Raw genomic sequence first — 22,299 nt, 5'->3', positions numbered from 1 at the left:
TTCAGTGAAAAGTCGCAGTTTAGTGACTGATAAACAGAAGTGCTTTATTTTTTCTCTCTGTATTTATTTAAGCCTACTATGGTCTTTTCTGTAACATACGCGTCTCTGTATAACTGACATGTTTCTTTTATAGTGCGTCTGATGTCGATGTGTTTTATGAAGGGATTATAAAGTCAAGCAGGTTGCTGGATGAGTTTGTGTTTCTGTTTGTTTTCACGGATAAAGTGAATAAATGGATCGATACAATGATGTTAAAATCCTCCTGAAGAAATGGGAACAGTCTTTCTTCCAAACAAACAACAGAAAACCTAATAAGGTGTCGTATATTAATCAGTATTCTGGAATATTGTGTTGTTTTTAACTTATGCTCTTTGTTGTTGTTTTCATACGTCGTTTTCTTCTGTTGTTGTTTCATTAATACTGTCATTAAACACCTTTTCTTTCAAAGGACGACATTGATAAAGCTCCAGAGGAGACGAGACGTAAGTTTATGTGTTTGTAATTTGATGAGTGACGTATGTCCGTGTTAGGATATCATTATTTATTTTATTGTGTGTTTTTGTTTCTGCAGAACTCTATAAAGAATACCGTTCTCTTAAAGAAGCAAGAGAAAGGAATGGCACCGGGCAGGAGGATCACACAAAACCCCCAAAGAGTCAGCCTTCTACAGCTGTAAGAGGACAAATCTAATTCATCAGCCGTCTTTGTGGTTTCTGAAGCTTATACCTGTTTATGTATAGATGTATTAAATGTGCATGTGTTCACTGTTTTAAGGAATCTGGATGCTGGGGGTCTCACCTCAACCGGAAGAGTCTGCCAGCTGCTGTACCAAAATTGTCATCAGATGACAAAGAGACGCTGAAAGCTTCAGCTCAGTACTTTGGCATGAAGTTGAAGACCAATCTTGGAGCTTTAACAAAGGTGAATGTGACATACACTGTATCCTAGGCTTGGTGATATCATAAAAATCTCACGTTCATCTCATGACGATATGTGATATGTTGTGATATTTAATTATTATTAATATTAAATTAAAATAAATAAAAGTAATAAATTATCAAGGTAATAAAAAAAATAGAATCAGTCTGATGCAATAAAAACTATTTTGTTTTATTTAAAAAGTAAAAAAGGTTTAATTTAAAAAGTAAAATACTATAGAATTTAATTTTTAATAATTAAAGAGATAAAAAAAGACATGTATATAATGTATTTTTTTTTCAATAAATGTTTTAAGATTTAAAATTATAAGAACAATTATGTTGATGTTTGTTACTGTTGTCTATATTATATTCAGAAACCTTTCTACTGATTATTTTGACTGATATCATTGTGATATTTGGTGGAAATGGCTCTTTATTTTAGCTATAATTTTATAAAAAGACATAATGAAAAATCTGTATGTTATATTGGAAAAAATATTCAGAAATATTTCCACTGATTCATCTTTTCTATGTTGTGCTTTTTGCATTACATAACTTAACTGTGTGACATTAATGGCTGTTTTAACAAATAATGGTACTTTGATTGAAGCAGTTCTTAATGAATGTCATTTGGATAAATCGGCTACAGAATATCTGTTCTCTTATTTTCTTGTCACATGTACTGAATTCTAGGAGCGATCTTTTTCTCTGAAAAAAGCAACAACCCCTCGCCGAACACCAGGGAAACCACTGAGGGACACTCCTAACTCCAGTGCAACACCGACAGATATGGACACTCACACACCAAAGCCAGCTAACACGCGTCCAGACCCCAGCGCTCCTCCAGTACAGACGGCAAGCACAGAGTTTGAGGACGAGCCATCAGATCCCTTTCCATCCATAACCCCCTCCAAATCCTGTTCTCCGGCTGTGGGCTCTGCACACAAGAGCTTGGAGAGGGTCCAGTTTCTGAAGCAGTCCATGACCAAGAGGTTTTCCTCTGTGGACAGCAGCTGGCTTGCACGCTGCCAGGTTTTCGATGAGGTGGAGGAACCTCGGAAACCTGTTGCTGGGAATTCAGAGCTGTTGAAAATCGAAAACAGTGTCTTACGACCTACTGTTAAAAGCGAAACTGCGTCAAATGAGGGTCAGACATCTCCTAAGGCTTCACTAGAGAAGAAGAAATCTTCCTTATCAGAGGACAGTGTACAGAAAGATCCAGTAGCATCTTTAGTAAGGAACAATGTGGTGGTGGATGCAGAATTGGGCTCCCCGGGGCCTGATGGTGAACAGGTATATCAAAAAAACACTGCGACTCTCATGGGGGATGACGAGGCCTGTTCAGAGGAGCCTGAATCTGCTTCATATGCTAAGAAACGCAAACCCAGGGCTCGAAAAGATCAAGACTCGGGTGACAGAGCACAGGCCGAAGGTGGCAAAAAAACCAAAGGTCGAAAAAGACAGAGGGAGGCTGATGATGATGACGTGGATGAATCTGAGGAGCAGGAAGGTGGAGTGAAAAAGAGACGGAGAACTAAGAAAGGAGAGGCAGCTGGAGAGGATCAACCCAAAAAAAGAGGAAAGAGGAAAGGAAAAGTCGAGGAGGACGAGGAGGAGGATGATACTGCCAGTTCAGAGAAAAAAACAACCCAGAAACGAGCAATTCCTCAGGAGAATTTGCTGGGAGAGGTGGATGAAGAGGAGGCTAGAGCCGCTGCTTATACTATGAAGAACACTGTCAGGGTCAGGTGGGTACCATAAATATCAGTTATTGTCACATTTTGTTCAGTGTTTTACTGATTTATTGTCCTCATCCTGAACCAGGCCAACCAAAAACACAGATGGCAACTTTGTGAAAATCAATTTAAAGAAGAAGTCCCATGTCAAGGGATTTGCTTTGAGAGGAGCTGCACTGAGGAAGCAGGTTGGTTGATAACACCAAGATCTACTTCTTTTAAGGAATAGTTCATCCAGAAATTAGTTTGCTCAACCTTTTTGTTGCTGTAAACCGATATAACTTTATACTGTGAAATACAAATACAGATGTTTCAAAGGAATTTGGACACAATGACACAATTTGTGACACAAAAATGACACATTTTACAAGATGACAGTATATAGTGAGGACAACTATCAAGCTCTATAAACAAACATAAAAACCTGTATAAAAATATCCCAGATGATTTGTATATTATATATTACAAGGCTTTAGATGTCCCAGAGTAGATTAAATTTAAGCAGTGTTTACTGGAAATGTTTTCCCTCCATCAGATATCTAAAACCTTTGTTGTTTGGTATTGTTGATCTCAGATTTCATGCATTGTAAATCTTATGCAATTTTTTGAGAATGGATTACGAATTTCTGTCATTTCCAAATTTCCAATCTGAAGTATGATCCATGTGATTTGCATAAATCCAAAAGAAACACGTCAGCCATCTCATTTGTTTTGTGAATCATTTATATCTATGTTGTCATCAAAAAAGAAGCTTTAAAGTCCCACAGTAATAAAAATAAAAAGTAAAATAAAAGCCCTAACATTTGAAAGCAAAGAAATTAAGACATCTGCAAATATAAGTAGGCTGTTGTAATAAAGTAATTTTAAAGTAAAGTAAATTAAATTAAATTTTTAAAGTAAATTTAAAGTAATATTTTACTAGTACATTAGGATTAATAATAATTGTTAATTATTTTTCAAATAATTAAATAATATTATTTTGAATAATAAAAAATAATAAAATTATAAATACTGAAACTATCTGTTTATAAAATTGTTTTCATTGGGTAATTCATTAATGTGGTTTTTCAATGTTTTATAATTCTAGATGTACATGCAGAAGTTCCAGCTGAAGGGCGAGCGGTTTGGGGGCGGAGTCGGGAGGGGCAGGGGGCGGTTCGGTGGCTTCAGTCGTCAAGGTGACACCTGCTACAAGTGCGGCGGGACGGGTCACTGGGCACGAGACTGTCGAGGAAGAGGTTAGAGGCTGCGCAGGTCACCTGAGACTGATCTCATGAATTTGTGGTTATGTTATTGATAATCGGGTTTGTGTTTCAGCTCCTGTTGTGAGTTCTGCAGAACAGCAGGAAACCCAAGCAGAGGAAGAAGAGTTTGAGCTGCCCACACTGGAGGAAGTTGCTCGGGCGACAGGAACTCTGCGGGCAGAGCCTATTGGTGGGTCTGCATCAATTACAGCGATTAGTCACTTGTCGCAAAACACCCTAGCAACCCATCTGTTTTTTTTTTATTCAAAATTAGATTTTATTTGTATATTTTTGTTTTCATTTTAATTTTAGTTTAAGCTTTAGTAATTTTATTGTACAATTACATTTACATTTATGCATTTAGCAGACGCTTTTATGCAAAGCGACTTACAGTGCATTCAGGCTATACATTTTTTTTTTTTACCTAACATTGTGTGTTTTGTCATTTTTATTAGTTTAAGTGTTTGTTTGTTTTTTCTTGCATTGGAAACTAGCTGAAATAAAATTAAATTTAAGTTTTTTTAATTTAATTTAATTTATTATCATTTATAATATCCATATCACCCACAATAGCAAAGTTAAATGTTTTGTTTTCTTACTTCAGTGGCCCCTCCCTCTGTGGCCGGAGACTCCTCTGAGAAGGAGGATCAGGGGGCAGAGATACTGCTCAATATCATCAGACCAGATTATGAGCGGCCCGCCCCTCCTCCACCTATGGAGCCACTCTACAGGCCAAAGGAGGATGGGAAAGTTCAAGGTATGTCACATTAATGTGCTGTTAGAGCTTAAAGGGATACTCCACCCCAAAATTAAAAGTTTGTCATTATTCACTTACTCCCATGTCATTCCAAACCCGTAAAAGCTTTGTTCGTCTTTGGAAAACAATTTGGTTGAAAACGGGAGGTTTACGACTGTCCCATAGACTGCCAAGTAAGTAACAGTGTCAAGGTCCAGAAAAGTATGAAAAGCATCGTCAGAATACTCCATCTGCCATCAGTGATTCAATCGTAATGTTATGAAGTAACAAGAATACTTTTTGTACATGAAGAAAACTAAAATAATGACTTTATTCAACAATTCATCTCCTCTGTCTCCCAGCATAGCGCCATTTTGGAGAATATGAGCTGAACGCAAGCAGTGTACGCTCTTCTGTGTCAGCCGCGCCACAAGGATGCACTGTTTTAGTTCAAATCAAAGCGTAAATATATGTAGAAAACATATCCTTGTGACGCAGCTGACACAGAAGAGCGTACGCAGTTTGCGTTCAGCGGATATTCTCCAAAATGCCGCTACGGTGATGCGGAGAGACACAGAGGAGTTGTTGAGTAAAGTCGTTATTTTTGTTTTCTTCATTGACAAAAAGTATTCTCGTCGCTTCATAACGTTACGGTTGAATCACTGATGACAGATGGACTATTCTGACGATGACTTTTATACTTTTATGGACCTTGACACTGTTATTTACTTGGCAGTCTATGGGACAGTCACAAGCCTCCCGGTTTTCATCCAAAATATCTTAAATTGTGTTCTGAAGACGAACGAATCTCTTACCGGTTTGGAATGACATGGGGGTAAGTGATTAATGACAAAATTTTAATTTTGGGGTGGAGTATCCCTTTAATTCTGTTCAAATGTATTTTTACTATCGGTCTTTCATTTGATTTTCCACAGATGTCCCGCCAGAGGTGTACGAAGCACTTCGAGACTTTGGTTACAAGTCCTTCAGGCCTGGTCAGGAGACGGCCATCATGAGGATCCTTTCAGGTGGGAGGAAGTTATAAGAAGCTTGAGGCATAACTACATTTCTGTATATGAATCATATGATTGATGCTAAATTCAAATTATATACCAAATAAAGAATAAAACTGCTATAATAACCACAATTGAAGGGATTCCTGTGTGTTTTTACTGTTTAGACCCAAAAAATCATGTGATTGTCTAAAAATTGTTCAGTCTGAAATAAATTTCCTAAAAGCCATTTTAATATATTTTTAACACACATATGAGTGAGTTTTGATGTTCAGAAAAGCAAAAAGCTAAATGAATTTGAGTTGCATGTGAAGTGTTAAGTGGGTTCTCTGACCTGTTGGTGGTTTTGTTTTCATTCAGGTCTGTCCACATTAGTGGTTTTGTCCACTGGTATGGGCAAATCTCTGTGCTACCAGCTTCCTGCGTACCTGTACGCCCAGAGGTCAAAGTGCATCACGCTGGTGGTGTCTCCTCTGGTGTCTCTGATGGATGATCAGGTACGTTCGAATTTGTAGTGGAAATATAATTTAATTATTCAAGAAAATACTGTTTATAATGCAGGGAATTGTGAGAATTCATGAGCATGTAGCTTAAAACATCTCCTGGGAGGCAGAACAACCATTTAATGTGTTTGTTTCATTTTTACATTGTTTGTGAAGCTCTCAGGACTCCCGCCAATGCTGAAAGCCGCCTGCATCCACTCCAACATGTCTAAGAAACAGAGAGAAGCGGCTATTGAGAAGGTAAAGACTATAAAATAATTCACAAATTCAATTCAATTCAAGTTTATTTGTATAGCGCTTTTTACGATACAAATCATTACAAAGCAACTTTACAGAAAATTAAGTTTCTACAATATTTAGTAGTAGCTTATCAGTGGTGACTGTCAGTTCATGTGCATATGGCAGATATGTTCAGAAAAATCAATAAAAGACGTAAACAAACAGATGATTAACACTATTAACAGCAATTATGCAATCAAAACTTATAGCAAAATGTGGTAGTTCTGTATGTTGTCTCTGGGGTTAACATCATCTGAGGTCCTCTGAGGGGTTGGCATCATCTCTTCTCAGGTGTTCTGGATCCAGACTGGAGCTTGTGTAAATCCTAGTTACCACGGGATGTAAATAACAAAGAAACAAATAGAGACGTAATTAGCGTAGCTGCTGTTCCAGCCAAGTAAAATTAATTAGTTTAACCCAAGCTTAAGAATAATAATGCACATTTGATCAGATATAACTGCAGTCCAAAATTATGAGATGTATTATTTGAATGTTTGGCCAAAGAGGTGTGTTTTTAATCTAGATTTAAACAGAGAAAGTGTGTCTGAACCACGAACGTTATCAGGAAGGCTATTCCGGAGTTTGGGAGCCAAATGCGAAAAAGCTCTACCTCCTTTAGTGGACTTTGCTATCCTAGGTACTATCAAAAGTCCAGCGTTTTGTGACCTTAGGGAGCGTGATGGATTGTAGCGTGGTATAAGGCTAGTTAGGTATGCAGGAGCTAAGCCATTAAGGGCCTTATAAGTAAGTAATACTATTTTGTAACTGATACGGAACTTAATAGGTAGCCAGTGCAGAGACTGTAGTATTGGGGTAATATGATCATATATTCTTGACCTGGTAAGAATGATGTGTAGCATGTCTTGTAATACAGGTATAAAGACTATAGTTTCTTTTTCATCTTAGTTTTTCCTAACCAGTGTTATTTTAGTATCATTAATATTCTATTATAGTCTTTATAATATTTTTTTTATTGTTATATTTTTCACTTTAATTTTAGTCATTTTTGTCTTTTTTCTTTTTTTTATAATTTTTTAGTTTTTATTAATTACATTTTATTATTTTTTTACATTTGTATTTATATTTAGTCATTTTAGGTCAACTTCAGTGTTTTATTTCAAGGCAACAGTTCTAATTTTAACCAAAATTACTGTTTATTGTTTTTTTTTTTGTTTGTTTGTTTTTTATGTATTTTTATCTTCGTGGTAGTTGGTTATAGTAATTTTGTGAAGAATGTTTATATATATATATATATATATATATATATATATATATATATATTTTAGCTTCAATTTATTTTTTGTTTAATATTGAATATTAGTACTTAGTAGTTAGAACAAGTGAGACTCCTCAACGCTGACAAATGAATCTGTGAGCTTGTGTGTCTTAGTTTGATGTATTTTATTGTGTGTGTAGGTGAAGGCCGGTCAGGTGCATGTCCTACTGTTGTCTCCTGAAGCTCTGGTTGGCGGAGGTCACTCGGGGTCAGGATGCCTCCCTCCTGCAGACCAGCTCCCCCCTGTGGCCTTTGCATGTATCGACGAGGCTCACTGTGTTTCTGAATGGTCACACAACTTCCGGCCCTGTTACTTGAGACTGTGCAAGGTTTGTCTCTCAAATGAATCATATTTTTCTTCATATGATCACTGCAGAATTAATGTGTGTTTGTGTTGTGTAGGTGCTCAGGGATCGTTTGGGTGTGCGCTGTCTGTTGGGTCTCACCGCCACGGCCACTCTATCCACAGCGCTGGACATCGGCCGACATCTGGACATCAGCGATCAAGACGGAATCGCCGTCCGTTCTGCTGCTGTCCCTCACAACCTCCAGCTGTCCGTGTCCATGGACAAAGACAAAGAGCAGGTGCGTTTAAAAACTCTTTGTTTTCATGTAAGATGTCAAATGCAACTAAACAATGAACTAGAGAAATTCATTTCAGAATAATTGGACTGTTTCACTGCTTAAATCGCTAAATATATATACATTTTTTTTATATTTCTTTAGATTATTATTATTATTTATTTTATTTTTTTTGCCAAATGACTTTTTTTTTTATTTTTCTTGTTTTACTTTGTTTTAATGATTTTGTTGCTCACACTTTTCTGCTCCAAAAATATTGGCCAAATCACAAATTGTCATTATTCTCTTAAACCTCAGTTTAACCTCTGGATACAATAAATATTTAAAATTTTAGAGAGATGCAATGCTTAAAAATCTTTTTCATGAGCTTATTTTGGAGTTGGCATGAACAAGCTGTTACTAGGGATGTGTGATATGGGCTTAAAAATATATCACGATATTTCTGATATTTATTGCGATAACGATATTAAAATGACGATAATTTGAGTGAAAATGAGCCCATGCATAATGTAATGACTGTTTAATTCATACTGGAAGCTGGAGGGCACCTGTGACGTCTCAGCCTAGCTGTGCGTGCGTGTGTGTTTGTGTTTTAGGTGCCGTCTGGAGGGGGCGTGGCTACACACCTGACACTTGTTGGATTGTGGAGTGAAATATGTGGGAGACTTCTCGTGAAGGAAGTTGGGCGTTTTGTCTTCGTAATGGAGTTTGTCGCTGCACGTCGTGCTGAGTGTCTTGCCCGACCTGACGACCCCTTCCGTTATTTGGATTATGTTTATGTCTGTTTTCTGGTGTTTAAATAAATGTTTAATACGCCGTGACGCGTCTGGTCTCCGTTTTGTTGCGGCCTGAGTGCTGGCCGTAACAGATGGGGGCTCGTCAAAACCAATGCGTTAGTTACGTGTAGTTTTTATGATTTTCGTTTGAATAATTTGGGGAAATTTTGCGGGAGACGGACGTGAGAAGGCAACGAAACAGTTTGTTCACATTTTTCATGGGTAAGTCAAGTGTTTGATGTGGGTGATAAACGACAGGATGATTTCATTCATTCCCCTGTTAGGCTTTAGCGACGCTTAGCGTTGGTTTGTTATTTTAGTTTGTTATTTTGTGCAGACTCCTGGGCTGAGTAGCACTGCCGTGGTTTGGGAATTGGGCAGAATTGCTTAGTTCACTACCAGCGGTATTTTAGTGTTTAAAGGCGCTCGGCTCTGGGGAGTTGCATGAAGATTAGGTTTAGAAATATAGGGGTTGTTGGTGGTACTTAGGAAGGGGAATGCGTGAATGAATGTTCATCCGTTTTTGATCACTTTAAAAAAAAAAAAAAAAAAAAGAAAAAATATATAAATATATATATTTTTTTTATTTACCTATGAATTTGTGAATTAGTAACTTTGAATTAGAAATATGGCATGCATCGAAAGCTTTATTAAATCTCCGTCGGAGGCTTTGTTAAATATGCTTTCTAAAGGACAATTGTGGGAACTTGTGGAACATTATGGTATTGGAGATGTGGATAAACGGTTAAAAAAGAATGAGTTAAAAACAGTTTTGAAAGTAAAGTTGAGTGAGGGAGAAATTTTGTCAGTTGGGAATGAAGAGGTTATTGAGGAGAAAGAATCGGTGGACCTTTTTTCAGGTTTATCTTTTGAACAGAAAAAAGAGATCCTTAAGATGCAGCAAATGCATAGTCGAGAGATGGCTAATGTAGTTAAGGAACGCGAACTTGAATTGAAAAGGTTGAAAATGGACGATTTGCTTAAATAACGCGAAATGGAATTATTACAGCTCAAACATTCGCAACAGCTGGAATCTGAGAAGCTGTCGCGAGATTTTGAGTTGCAAGTTCAGCGGTTAAAATTAATCGGTGAAGGTAAAATGCCATTTGAAGGTGTACCATCACAGGAAAGAGTATCGCGTTCATTTGATGTAGTAGGGAATTTAAAATTGCTTCCTAAGTTTAATGAACGTGATCCCGATGTTTTTTTCTCGTTGTTTGAGAGTATTGCGGAGGAGGAACGTAACTGGCCTATTGCTGATCGAGTAGTGATGCTTCAAAGTGTAATTACCGGTAGAGCACAAGAGGCCTATATGGCGCTTACGGTGGAAGATCGAAAAAGACTATGACAAGGTTAAGTCTACTATTCTGAGAGTGTATGAGTTGGTTCCAGAAGCGTACCGTCAGCGTTTTAGGAGTTGGCGAAGAGGAGAACGTCAGACTCATGTTGAAGTGGGGAGAGAGCTGACTGGGCATTTTTGATCGGTGGTGCGCTGCATCAAATGTGAGTACTTTTGAAGAGTTGCGAGATTTGATTTTGTTGGAGCAGTTTAGAAATATTGTCACTGATAACATTGCTACGTATATCAATGAAAATAAGCCCGGCACGGTTGCTGAAGCCGCTGTATTGGCGGATGAATTCATTTTAACTCATAGGAGTGGGTTTGCTGATGCACGTGCAGGTGGTAGTGTTAGTTATAGAGATAATTTGTCTCAGCAACGCTCACGAAAATTTGATGTTGTGCCTCCTGCTCAGAGGTCGGTTAATTCTGTGCGGGGGAAAACTGATGATAATGTTTGCCATTATTGCTTTAACAATGGACACTGGAAAAATGAGTGTCCAGTGTTGGCAGGCAAACTGAGGTCACGAGGTAAAAAGATCAATTTTGTTCCCACATTATTGGTAGACACGGTGTCTACGTCTAAAAAACTGCCGGTATGCTCTGATTTTGTAATGGAATCAAAAGCTCTAAAGGCTGATTCTCATTTGAATTATGCTCCATTTATTACAGACGGTTTTGTGTCATTAACTGATGGTATTGACAAGGTACCAATTAAGATTTTGAGGGATACTGGATCATCAGAATCGTTTATTTTAGAGTCGATTCTACCTTTTTCTGCTGCCTCAAGTGCGGAGAAAAACGTATTGATCAGGGGGATAGGGCTGCAGACGTTGTCTGTTCCTTTGCATAGAGTTTATTTAAAATCTGACTTGGTGGAGGGAGAGGTAACTGTTGGAGTGCGTCCGTCGTTACCTGTTAAAGGTGTTTCGGTGATTTTGGGAAACAACTTGGCAGGGGGGCGAGTGTGGAGAGATGTTGTTCCTCCACCGGTAGTTTTGTTTACTCCATTGAAAGGACAAACTGATGAATTGAGTTGTGATTTCCCTGAGGTGTTTGTGTCCTGTGCCGTAACACGTTCAGTGAGTCGTAGCTTATCTGATCGTGTAGAGGTGCAAAAAGTTGAGGTACCTGGGTTAGCCGGGATTTCTCCTATTACTCGTAGTGAGTTGGTAGCTGCACAGCAGAATGATTCTGTGTTAAAACCTTTGTTTGCTGTTGCAGTGCCCCCTGAGGAGGTGGAGAGTGTGGCAACCGGCTACTTTGTTCAGGAGGAGTTGCTGTTGAGGAAATGGAGTCATCAAAGTGAGGATTTAGGCAGTAAGGCAATAATTCAGGTAGTGGTGCCGGATCAGTATAAGGAGGTGGTATTAAGGGCTGCCCATGGGGATGTTGCAGGCCATTTGGGCGTGAAAAAGACTTATCACCGTATTTTGTTGCAATATTATTGGCCTCTTCTTAAAAAGGATGTAGCAACATTTATTAAAACTTGTCACACTTGCCAGATGGTTGGTAAACCCAATCAGGTTTTAAAACCCGTGCCGTTGTGTCCGATACCGGTAATAAGTCAACCTTTCGAACACATAATGATTGACTGTGTGGGACCGTTGCCTCCGTCTAAATCGGTTAACTCGTATTTGCTTACAGTTATGTGTCAAACAACTCGTTATCCCGCGGCATATCCCTTGCGTAAGATCACCACTAAAGCTGTCGTTAAAGCTTTGACGCATTTCATTTCTATTTTTGGAATACCCAGGATTGTTCAGAGCGATCGAGGGACCAATTTTATGTCTGGAATGTTTGCAGAGATTGAGGCAGCTTGGGGTGAAGCATAACCAGTCAAGTGCACAACATCCTCAGAGTCAAGGGGCATTGGAGCGTTTCCACCAGTCTCTGAAGTCGTTGTTGCGCGCCTATTGTGTTGAACTAAATCGGGATTGGGAGGATGGGCTGCCTTGGCTAATGCTTGCTGCTAGGGAGGTGACACAGGAGAGTTTGGGTTTTAGTCCAAACGAATTGGTGTTTGGTCACACGGTGCGGGGACCACTTACAGTTTTGCAAGATGAGTTGAAGGGTGAAGAACCACCTAAAAAATTGTCCGACTATGTTAGTGGGTTCCGGAGGCGTTTGTTTCTTGCAGGACAGAAAGCGCAGAAACGTCTTGGGAAGGCGCAAATTAAAATGAAAAGATTGTTTGATCGCCATACGGAATGTCGTGTTTTTAGTCTGGGTGATCAAGTATTAGTGTTGCTGCCTTACCCAAGATCTCCGTTTTGTGCGAAATTTTCTGGTCCTTATACCGTAGTACGGAGAGTTTCGGAACAGGATTACATCATTGCTACTCCTGATCGGAAAAAATTAAAGCAACTTTGTCATGCTAATCTGCTGAAACCATATTTCTCTCGTAGCTCTGAGGTAAACATAAGTCCTGTGTCTGTTGCCCCCAGAGTACTTGAGGACTCTCATTTGACTGGGGGGGATGTGAAAGCACCTGGGAATAGTGAATTGTTACCACGGTTAAGAAATTCTGAAGCACTTGAGAATTTCGAGAGTTCGTTAAGTCATCTGTCGGATGGGCATAGATCAGAGGTAATGTGTTTAGTGGCTGAATTTCCCAGGTTGTTTGGAGATGTGCTGTCGCGCACACATCTGATATATCATGATGTGGATGATGGTGATGCGCCACCAATACGGCAGCGTTTTTATCGGCTTCCTCTTGAGAAACGGAAAATATTAGAATCTGAGGTTCAGTATATGCTGGATAATGGCATAGCCCAACATTCATTTTCTGGTTGGGCATCGCCTTGTTTGTTAGTAAAGAAATCAGATGGTACACACAGATTCTGTACTGATTATCGAAAGTAGTTGAATAAAATAACTAAGCCTGATGCATTTCCTCTTCCTCGTATGGAGGACTGCGTTGACCAAGTGGGTGCATCCAAGTTTGTGAGCAAGCTGGACCTCTTGAAGGGGTATTGGCAGGTGATTAACAACACGTGCCCAAGAGGTAACTGCTTTTATTACGCCCTCAGGGTTATACTCGTATTCCGTTATGAGTTTTGGTTTGCGGAATGCCCCAGCAACCTTTCAGAGATTAATGAATCGAGTGACTCTGGGGTTGAAGGGTTGCGCTGTTTATTTGGATGACGTTATTATTTTTAATGATACTTGGAAGCAGCATCTTCAGCGTTTACGGGCCTTGTTTGACCGGTTGGTTGAAGCAGGCCTTACAGTCAACTTGTCGAAATGTGAATTTGCCCAGGCCACAGTGAAGTACTTGGGAAAGGAGGTGGGGCAGGGCCAGGTACGTCCACTTCAAGCTAAAATTTTAGCGGTTGAAGGTTTTCCTCCTCCATCAACAAAAAAGGAGCTAATGCGGTTTTTTGGGACTCGTCGGTTACTATCGGAGTTTCTGTCCTAATTTTTTCCACGGTAGTTTCCCCATTGACGGATATGTTGAAGGGTTCAATGAAGTTTGAATGGACCCTTAATTGTCAGAGGGCATTTGATAATGTGAAATTGCTACTGACAACAGCCCCAGTCCTTGCGGCACCTAAGTTTGGTCAGCCTTTTAAAATACAGGTTGATGCAAGTCACGTAGGAGCGGGGGCAGTTTTGTTACAATCTGATCAAGACGGAGTGGATCACCCTGTATGTTTCTTTTCACGAAAGTTTAATGTACATCAAAGGAATTATTCGGTGATCGAGAAAGAAGCTTTGGCTATGATCTGGGCACTCCAGCATTTTGATGTCTATGTGGGGGGTGGCGCGGAGGTGCTGGTATACTCGGATCATAATCCTTTGACATTTCTGCATTCATTGCAAAGTCCGAGTCAGCGTTTGATGCGGTGGGTTTTTATTTCTACAGCCATATAATTTGAATATTCAACACATCAGAGGGGTTGATAACGTCATGGCTGATGCGTTGTCCCGTACGTTTGATGCGGATATATAATTGTTGATGAGAATGCTGCCTACTTTCTTTTGCTTCCTACTATATTCTTTATCACCTTAAATTGCTTCCAGGATCCGGATTGCTGGGGATGAAGATGTTGGGTAGATGAGGTAAAGGGTTAGTGGGTCAGAAGTTCTTTATTGTGATTTTGATATTTTCAATGTCTTGTGTTTGGATTTATGTTTTGTTGTGTTTTTTTTTTGTTGTTATGGAATTGGGTTTTTTTAAGGGGGGGGGGGGGGGTGTGACGTCTCAGCCTAGCTGTGCGTGCGTGTGTGTGTTTGTGTTTTTAGGTGCCGTCTGGAGGGGGCGTGGCTACACACCTGACACTTGTTGGATTGTGGAGTGAAATATGTGGGAGACTTCTCGTGAAGGAAGTGGGGCGTTTTGTCTTCGTAATGGAGTTTGTCGCTGCACGTCGTGCTGAGTGTCTTGCCCGACCCTGATACCTTCCGTTATTTGGATTATGTTTATGTCTGTTTTCTGGTGTTTAAATAAATGTTTAATACGCCGTGACGCGTCTGGTCTCCGTTTTGTTGCGGCCTGAGTGCTGGCCGTAACAGCACCCTTGCGCAGAAACTCCACATATCCATCACTGAAGAATACTAATGTCAACAACTAGAAGTTATCATTATTATCACTGGAAGACTAATTCTTATTGTGGGGGCAGTTTTTACCGGTATATTGCAAACGTATATAAAAGATATCGCCCATCCCTAGCTGTTACACTTGTCTCAAATATCTTAATGTGTTCTCCTACAGGCTCTGGTGTCTTTGCTGAAGGGTGAACGCTTTGGCGCTCTAGAGTCAGTTATCGTCTACTGTACCAGGCGGGAGGAGACGTCCCGTATCGCTGCACTGCTGCGCACCTGCCTGCAGGGGGTGATGTTGAGAGAGTCCTCCAAACCAGCACCAGAGGATGAGGAGGACAATCCTGTAGGGAAGAAGAAGAAAGCTCTCGGTAAATACATCACTGTCATACAAAACACTTCTGCTCCTTCGCTTTGTTTTAGGTATTTATTTTATTTTTCCACGTCATCTCAGCCAGGAAAAAGATCCGTAAGCCTCTGAAGTGGATTGCAGAGGCGTACCATGCCGGGATGTCTGCTTCAGAGAGGCGGCGAGTGCAGAATAATTTCATGTGCGGGGAGCTGCGTGTGGTGGTGGCCACCGTGGCCTTCGGTATGGGGTTGGACAAGTCAGACGTGCGTGGGATCGTCCACTACAACATGCCCAAAAGTTTTGAGAGCTATGTGCAGGAGATTGGCCGAGCAGGACGTGACGGACACCCAGCACACTGCCACCTGTTTCTAGACCCAGAGGTCTGTGCTTGTGGAGTACTTTGTAATTTTATATTAATAACAATATTTTAATATTAGTAATATATTTTATACTTTATACTATATTATATACTATTATTATAAGTATTCATTTTTACTTTAATTTTAGTTGAAGTTTCAGTAATTTAGTGTTGTGCTTTTGTCATTTGTATTAGGTTTAGGTTTAATTTTATTTCTATTCCAGTGTATTACTTCAACTTATTTTATTTCAGTTTAAATTTACATTTAAGCTTTTTTTTCTTCTAATATTTATATTTTATTTCATTTCAAATTTATTTAAATGAACAAAATCTATTTTTTAATATTTATTTTTAATTTAATTAATGATAACAAAACTGCAGAGGATTTAGGTTTGGTTATTTTATGTGGTTTTAGTCATTTTTAGATTTTTTTAAATGTTACTATTTAGGTTTAAATTTTTTTTTTTTTTAGTTTTAGTAATTTTAGTACTTCAACTTTCAATTATTTTATTTCTGTTTTAATTTACATTGACATCTAACATTTTTCATCTAACATTTATTTTTATTTTAACTTCTTTTCTATTTAATGTCAATTAACAAAATAAATTTTAATAGTTTTAGTTAATTGTAATTACCAATTACACTGCAACAATTGGTGTTTATTTCTATTATTTGTGTATTGCATTTAGGGTGCAGACCTGCATGAGCTGCGCAGGCACATCTACGCAGACACAGTGGATTTTTATACAGTGAAGAAACTGGTGCAGAAGGTTTTTCCTCCATGTAAATGCAGACAGATTCAGCAGAAGCAGCAGGATTTGGCACAGGTGACACTTAAATAACTACAAATATATATATTTTTATTGTATTTTCCTATTTACTTTTTATTTTGTTTCTTTTAATGTATTTATTAGTTTTATTTATGTGTTTATTTGTATTTATTGAGTTGCATTGAAGTCTGAATGTCATACCCTGTAGGCTGCAGAAGTATCTGACAGTGAGTTACTGGAGATGGAGTTTTGTGAAAACACTGATCCACACCAGCAGCAGCTGACTGAGACAGTGACTCCCACAGAACAACAACCACCGCAGACACACACTCCACACGAGCACAACAAACCAACTCAGACGGCAGAGGAGGAGCCGGAGGAGGGCGACGGCGGTCTGAAGCTGAGTGACGTGCGAGAACAGCGTGCATGTCACACACATGAGAGAGCCATTCCCGTGCAGGAGACCGTGGAGACCCTCGACATCACCGAAGAGAGTGAGACTTGGATAAACATGAGAGAAAGTGCAGATTATTGCAAAATCAATACCAGAATTGGCACAAAAAAATATGTGGATGAAAACACAAACACCATCAAATTGTTTATTCTTTTATGGTGCTTTTTTATGCTTTATTTGGAGTTCATTGTCATTGTGTGGACAAGAGCAGGTTCATTTTCCACAAGTGTTACAAGAAAAGAAATGTCTTGTTTCTTTTGAATGAAATGAGGGTGATTCAGTGATGACAGTATAGATTACATATTTTTAATTATTATTTTTTTCTTTTTTTCATTTTAATCAGGGTTATTCTAGTTAACTAAAACTGAAACTAAAGTCAAAACCATTGCAAAAAAATTGTTACTTGGAATAAAATAAACAAAAATCTGTTTAATGTAGTTTCACTTGATTTACTAAAATAACTAAAGCTAAAATAAAATATTTAAAAAAAAAACTACATATGTATTAAAGAAACACTCCTGAAAATGACAAAAACGGGAATTACTAGAACTAAAATGAAAATGGAAAATAAGTAATCCTAAATATTAATAACTATAATAGTATCTCAGAGATAACTAATAAAACACTGATTAGAATTTTTGTTTTAATTAATTTTTTAGATGTTTATTTGTTTTAGTTTGAATAATTTTAGAATTTTAGCTTAAATTAAATAAAATTAAAAAATCTTACCTTGACAATGAAGCTAATTTTGTCTTTATTTTATTTCAGTCAACATAAAAGATTTTTCAATGTAATATTGTTAGTTTTAGTTAATAAGAAGTCTGTTGTGAACTATAGCCCTCTTCTCATTCTGTGAGTTCTATATTTTACACTAAATCTGAATTCTCTGTGTGTTTTAGGTCTGGAGACCCTGTTGTGTTACCTGGAGCTTCATCCTCAGCAGTGGGTGGAGCTTCTTCATCCGACGCTCTCCATCTGTAAGATGCAGTTTTACGGTGGTCCGCAACAGCTCCGCAAAATCACCAAACTGTACGTAACTCTTACACAGTCCAGATAAGTAGCTTCTGATGCTTCTAGAAGCTCGTCAGTGCTGATTGTGTAATTTTGTATGTTGTCAGGTGTCCTCCGGTCGCTGTGGCTCTGGCACGCAAACGCATGGCAGGGGAGCGCGTGGAGTCATGTGACACTCTGGAGTTTGACGTGGTGGAGCTGGCGGACACTATGGGCTGGCAGCTTCCTCTGGTGAAGAGAGGCCTGAGACAGCTGCAGTGGGGTTCAGACACAGGTGAGAGGAGACCGTGTGATTCACAGATCATCTGATGCATGGTGCAAACGACTAGCTTTATTCTGATTGGATCGGACCTCTAAAATTAAAACAATATGCCTCCCCAAGTTGTATGTAAAACAAAATGATTATGGTCACTTCACATGACAGTCAGATAATGTCTTCCTCTCTAAGTGTGTGTTTTTGTTTTTTATTTTGGCCAAAATTGATCCCAGTAATAAAGATTTCTTTAGGAGATTAATACATGATTCATGAGAAAGATAGATGGCCTAACTACAAATTAGTTAAAACTTTAAGGTGTCCCTGTTACAGTGTAATTATACATTTAAGTACGGAGTAATATTAAGTAAGTACATGTGCTTACTATATGGTTAAGGTTAGGATTAGGATTTCGCATAGGGTTACTTTTATGTAATTATGCATAATTTATTGTTTTATAATAGTAAGTACAGTACATGTAACGTGTAACAAGGACACTAAAATAGTGTTACTAAAAATTTTTATCTAATTAATTACATGATGCGGTGATTGATTAAATTAATCGCTAAATAAATTTGGCTATGAAAATACCCACAAAATATTATTTAAAGCTATTATTGTGTTAAATGAGAAAATATCAAGTAAACATTACAAATAGTAGATTTAGAAAGAAATATTTTATTTGATTCAACAAAAATTTATTACACAAACGTTTAGGCTACAACAGCCTAACAACATATTTACACCTAAGATATTTTGAGAAATCTTAGTATTTTTTGTTCATGCAATGAAAGTCACTGCTAACCAAAACAGCTTAGTTAACAACAGTTTTCAAAATACCTTTTTTTATGTTGCGCAAAGAAAGTAAGTAATTCAGGTTTGAAATGATATGAGGGTGAGTAAATGATGACAGATTTTTTTTCTTTGAACTATCTCTTTTATTTTATTTATCTATTTTTAAATAAATGAAATGACACTCTAAAGAAGAAACTAAAACTGACAGCGGGTGGCAGTAAATGTGTTTATGAGTCATTCATTCATTTGATTCGTTCAAACGACTGATTCATTCAGGAATTAATGAAACGGCTCTCTCTTTGAATGGGCTACTGAGTCATTGGTTCACACAATTCATTCAAAATGCGGATTTGTTCAGAAACGAAACACCGCTGTGTTACTCACAGATGCACAACAGTTCGGCAGTGGCTTTATAGGTAATATTTTCGTTGGCAAAACTGCGCAAAAACGCAATATTAACTTATTTACTGAACTGTTGTATAAAATCACATTTGTATAAAATCGCATTCATGCTATTCGGACATAAACAGCACTGTGTGATATTGCTCTCGCTGCTCATGTTATAATGCTCATATCATGTGATATAAATATACAAAAAATAAGGGGCATTTGTTTACTCTACTATTTTGAATTTTAGGGCATAACTGCATTTATGGAGTAGTTGTCCTACATCATATTTGTCAACAGTCAACTGTGTGAAATGTAAGATGTCGTACAAATCTGGGGGTGGGGCCAGTGCTTTAACTTCGTTGAAATACACTGCCCGTCCAAAAAAAAAGTCACACACTCTAATATTTATTTGGACTGCCTTTAGCTTTGATTATGGCACGCATTCGCCGTGGCATTATTTCAATAAGCTTCTGCAATGTCACAACATTTATTCGTGTCCAGAGTTGCATTAATTTTTCGCCAGGATCTTGTATTGATGATGGGAGAGTCAGACCGCTGCGAAGTCTTCTCCAGCACATCCCAAAGATTCTCATTGGGGTAAAGGTGTGACTCTGGACTCTGTGGTGGCCAATCCATGTGTGAAAATGATGTTGCATGCTCACTGAACCACTCTTTCACAATTTGAGCCCGATGAATCCTGGCATTGTCATCTTTAAATATGTCCGTGCCATCAGGGAAGAAAAAATTAATTGATGGAATAACCTGGTCATTCAGTATATTCAGGTAGTCAGCTGACCTCATTCTTTGGGCACATAACATAATCATCCATGCAGTAATTATCCAATGGGAGGATCTTAACTGGTGACTTTTTTTTTGGACGGGCAGTGTATTTTAATGACATTACTCTTTCATAACGAATTAATCAATGCAATAAACTGACAGCCCCAATTCCATTATATCCTGTCTCTTCATCTCGTCAGGTTCATATGGAGGCACAGGACGGAGCGGCGTCCACGTGGAGTTCTCAGCGTTGTCCTTCTATTTCCGCTCATATGGAGACCTGACAGCGGACGAGCTGGATGCGGTTTGTGCCTTTCTGCACGGCCGAGTGATGGCACAGGAGAGGACACAGCTGTACCAGCTCAAAACCTGCTTCAAAGCCTTCCGCAGGTCAGACCCACACACTCACCATGACGGAGCTCCTTCACTGTCATCATAAAATCACATCATCTGTACTGAGTGTACGTGTTGTGTTTGTGTGCAGCGTTGCGTACCGTAACTGCAGTCTGTGTATGGATGATCTGGAGGAAAGCAGGAGCCAGGCTCTCAAAGAGCTGCTGCGCCATTATTTCGACAAGAGGAGAAACCTGGACCTGAGCAAACACTATCAGGAGGAAGAGGAGGACGAGGAGGAAGAGCTCAACAAATGCAAAGTGGGACTCTTTCACAGTTTCGTTTCTGACGTGAACTCTCATGTCTATCTCTGAATGCTGTTGTTGTACCGTGTCCTCAGATGAGGGACTGGGAGGCTCAGATCTGCGCGGACATCAGAGGGTTCCTGTCCAGTCGCAGCGATGAGAAGTTCTCCGGTCGAGCCGTGGCCAGAATCTTCCATGGCATCGGTTTGTTTCTAGTGACATTTCACTCCACCTGTTGTCTTTTTTTTTTTTTTATTGTTATTTTTTTTTTGGGGGGTATTTCAATATGTGTTTCTGTGCCCCCACAGGAAGTCCGTGTTATCCAGCACAGACATACGGGCGTGACCGAAGATACTGGAGGAAATATATTCAATTTGATTTCAATGAGATCATTCGTTTAGCTACACAGGAGATCATTAGAACGAGGTAACATGATCTCACGATGATTTATTAGTGCTGTTAGTCACTCTTTTAAATGTTCACGTGTTGTGTTTTATAACTTTATATACAATAAAGACTGGTGATCTGTAAACACAGCAGTTGTATTTGCTCAGTCTGTCCTGTAGTGGGCACTATTGTGCTGTTTTTTTTTTATTTATTTTTTATTTTTTTGTCAGATCCAGATACATTTTAGTCAGTTTATGCATTTATAGCCTACTACATGTATACTAAACTTTCCCAAACAACAACATATATTAACTTCTATAATTTGTATAATACAAAATTAATCACAGACGCACATCTACCTTGATTAGATGCTTGTTTTGTGTGGTATCTCCTACTGTAATTACAGGCCGCACATATGAATATAATATAAAAACCAACTCCAGACTTCAACCAACTTCATGTGTGCAGGAATTTCTTAATTTATATTTTATTATTACTATTTTTTCTATTTGTATGACTTGTTGACAAGAGCAAATCATTTAGAAACAAATAAAAAAAGTAACAATTTAATTTGAATTTAATATCATTTTAATATAGAACCACAATAATATATTTATTTTTATATTTATCAAAATTAAAACTTAGAATGCTGTGAAAAATATATATAAAATCCTCAAATGAATTGGCTTTATAATGAAATGGTTTTTTTTTTTTAAATATTCGTCTACCAGCCAGTTGAGAAGATAAAAAAAAAAAAATCTTTTTATCAGAAATTTGCTAATATTTACTTCTGTTCAATATGAAAATATAGTGTTTGGGAAATGTTTCAAAAGCAGTTTCTTAATATAAAGTTTTGTGCAGTGTGTGTTGTTGAATAGATCAGAATTTCCTCGTTAATGACTGATGGTCTTAACTATAGAAGAGTCTTCCTCGTTTCTCAGTACAAGGAAACAAAGTGTTGTGTGTCAGCTACATGTGTTGTACATCTGTACTTCACGTCAGCTCGTTCAGCTCAAGTTCAGTCGATTCAAACTCACCTGTGTTTCTCATTGTGTGGACCGCATACAAACTTTTATTCAGATGCTGGTAATCATTTACTGCGATTGATAGATGCATCATAGATACATAAATTATTCACAAGGGTTTTATATTATTAAAAAGG

General features: G+C 38.3%; 1 protein-coding gene across 1 annotated transcript; it reads left to right on the top strand.

The window, feature by feature from the left end:
• The first annotated feature begins 4 nt into the window (after positions 1 to 4).
• On the top strand, positions 5 to 21,286 carry recql4 (RecQ helicase-like 4). Its single transcript, XM_042745137.1, has 24 exons — positions 5 to 316; positions 449 to 482; positions 572 to 672; positions 775 to 921; positions 1,614 to 2,668; positions 2,745 to 2,844; positions 3,744 to 3,894; positions 3,974 to 4,090; positions 4,505 to 4,657; positions 5,572 to 5,664; positions 6,010 to 6,146; positions 6,309 to 6,392; positions 7,848 to 8,036; positions 8,110 to 8,292; positions 15,122 to 15,320; positions 15,404 to 15,681; positions 16,349 to 16,486; positions 16,638 to 16,923; positions 17,783 to 17,912; positions 18,002 to 18,168; positions 20,313 to 20,502; positions 20,597 to 20,765; positions 20,846 to 20,954; positions 21,059 to 21,286. Exons 1-24 carry the CDS (start codon positions 233 to 235, stop codon positions 21,178 to 21,180), a joined length of 4,416 nt encoding a protein of 1,471 aa, XP_042601071.1. The 5' UTR covers positions 5 to 232; the 3' UTR covers positions 21,181 to 21,286.
• The last annotated feature ends 1,013 nt before the right edge of the window (positions 21,287 to 22,299 follow it).

The sequence above is a fragment of the Cyprinus carpio genome, chromosome B19, assembly GCF_018340385.1.
Source record: "Cyprinus carpio isolate SPL01 chromosome B19, ASM1834038v1, whole genome shotgun sequence".
NCBI lineage: Eukaryota > Metazoa > Chordata > Actinopteri > Cypriniformes > Cyprinidae > Cyprinus > Cyprinus carpio.
This window is presented reverse-complemented; position numbering and strand designations above follow the sequence as displayed.

Excerpts from the sequence above, each read along its gene's own strand:
- recql4 (XM_042745137.1), top strand. The coding sequence starts at position 233 with ATGGATCGATACAATGATGTTAAAATCCTCCTGAAGAAATGGGAACAG. Across the intron at positions 317-448 it reads ACAACAGAAAACCTAATAAG|GACGACATTGATAAAGCTCC; the intron begins GTGTCGTATATT and ends TTTCTTTCAAAG. Across the intron at positions 20,766-20,845 it reads AAGAGCTCAACAAATGCAAA|ATGAGGGACTGGGAGGCTCA; the intron begins GTGGGACTCTTT and ends CCGTGTCCTCAG.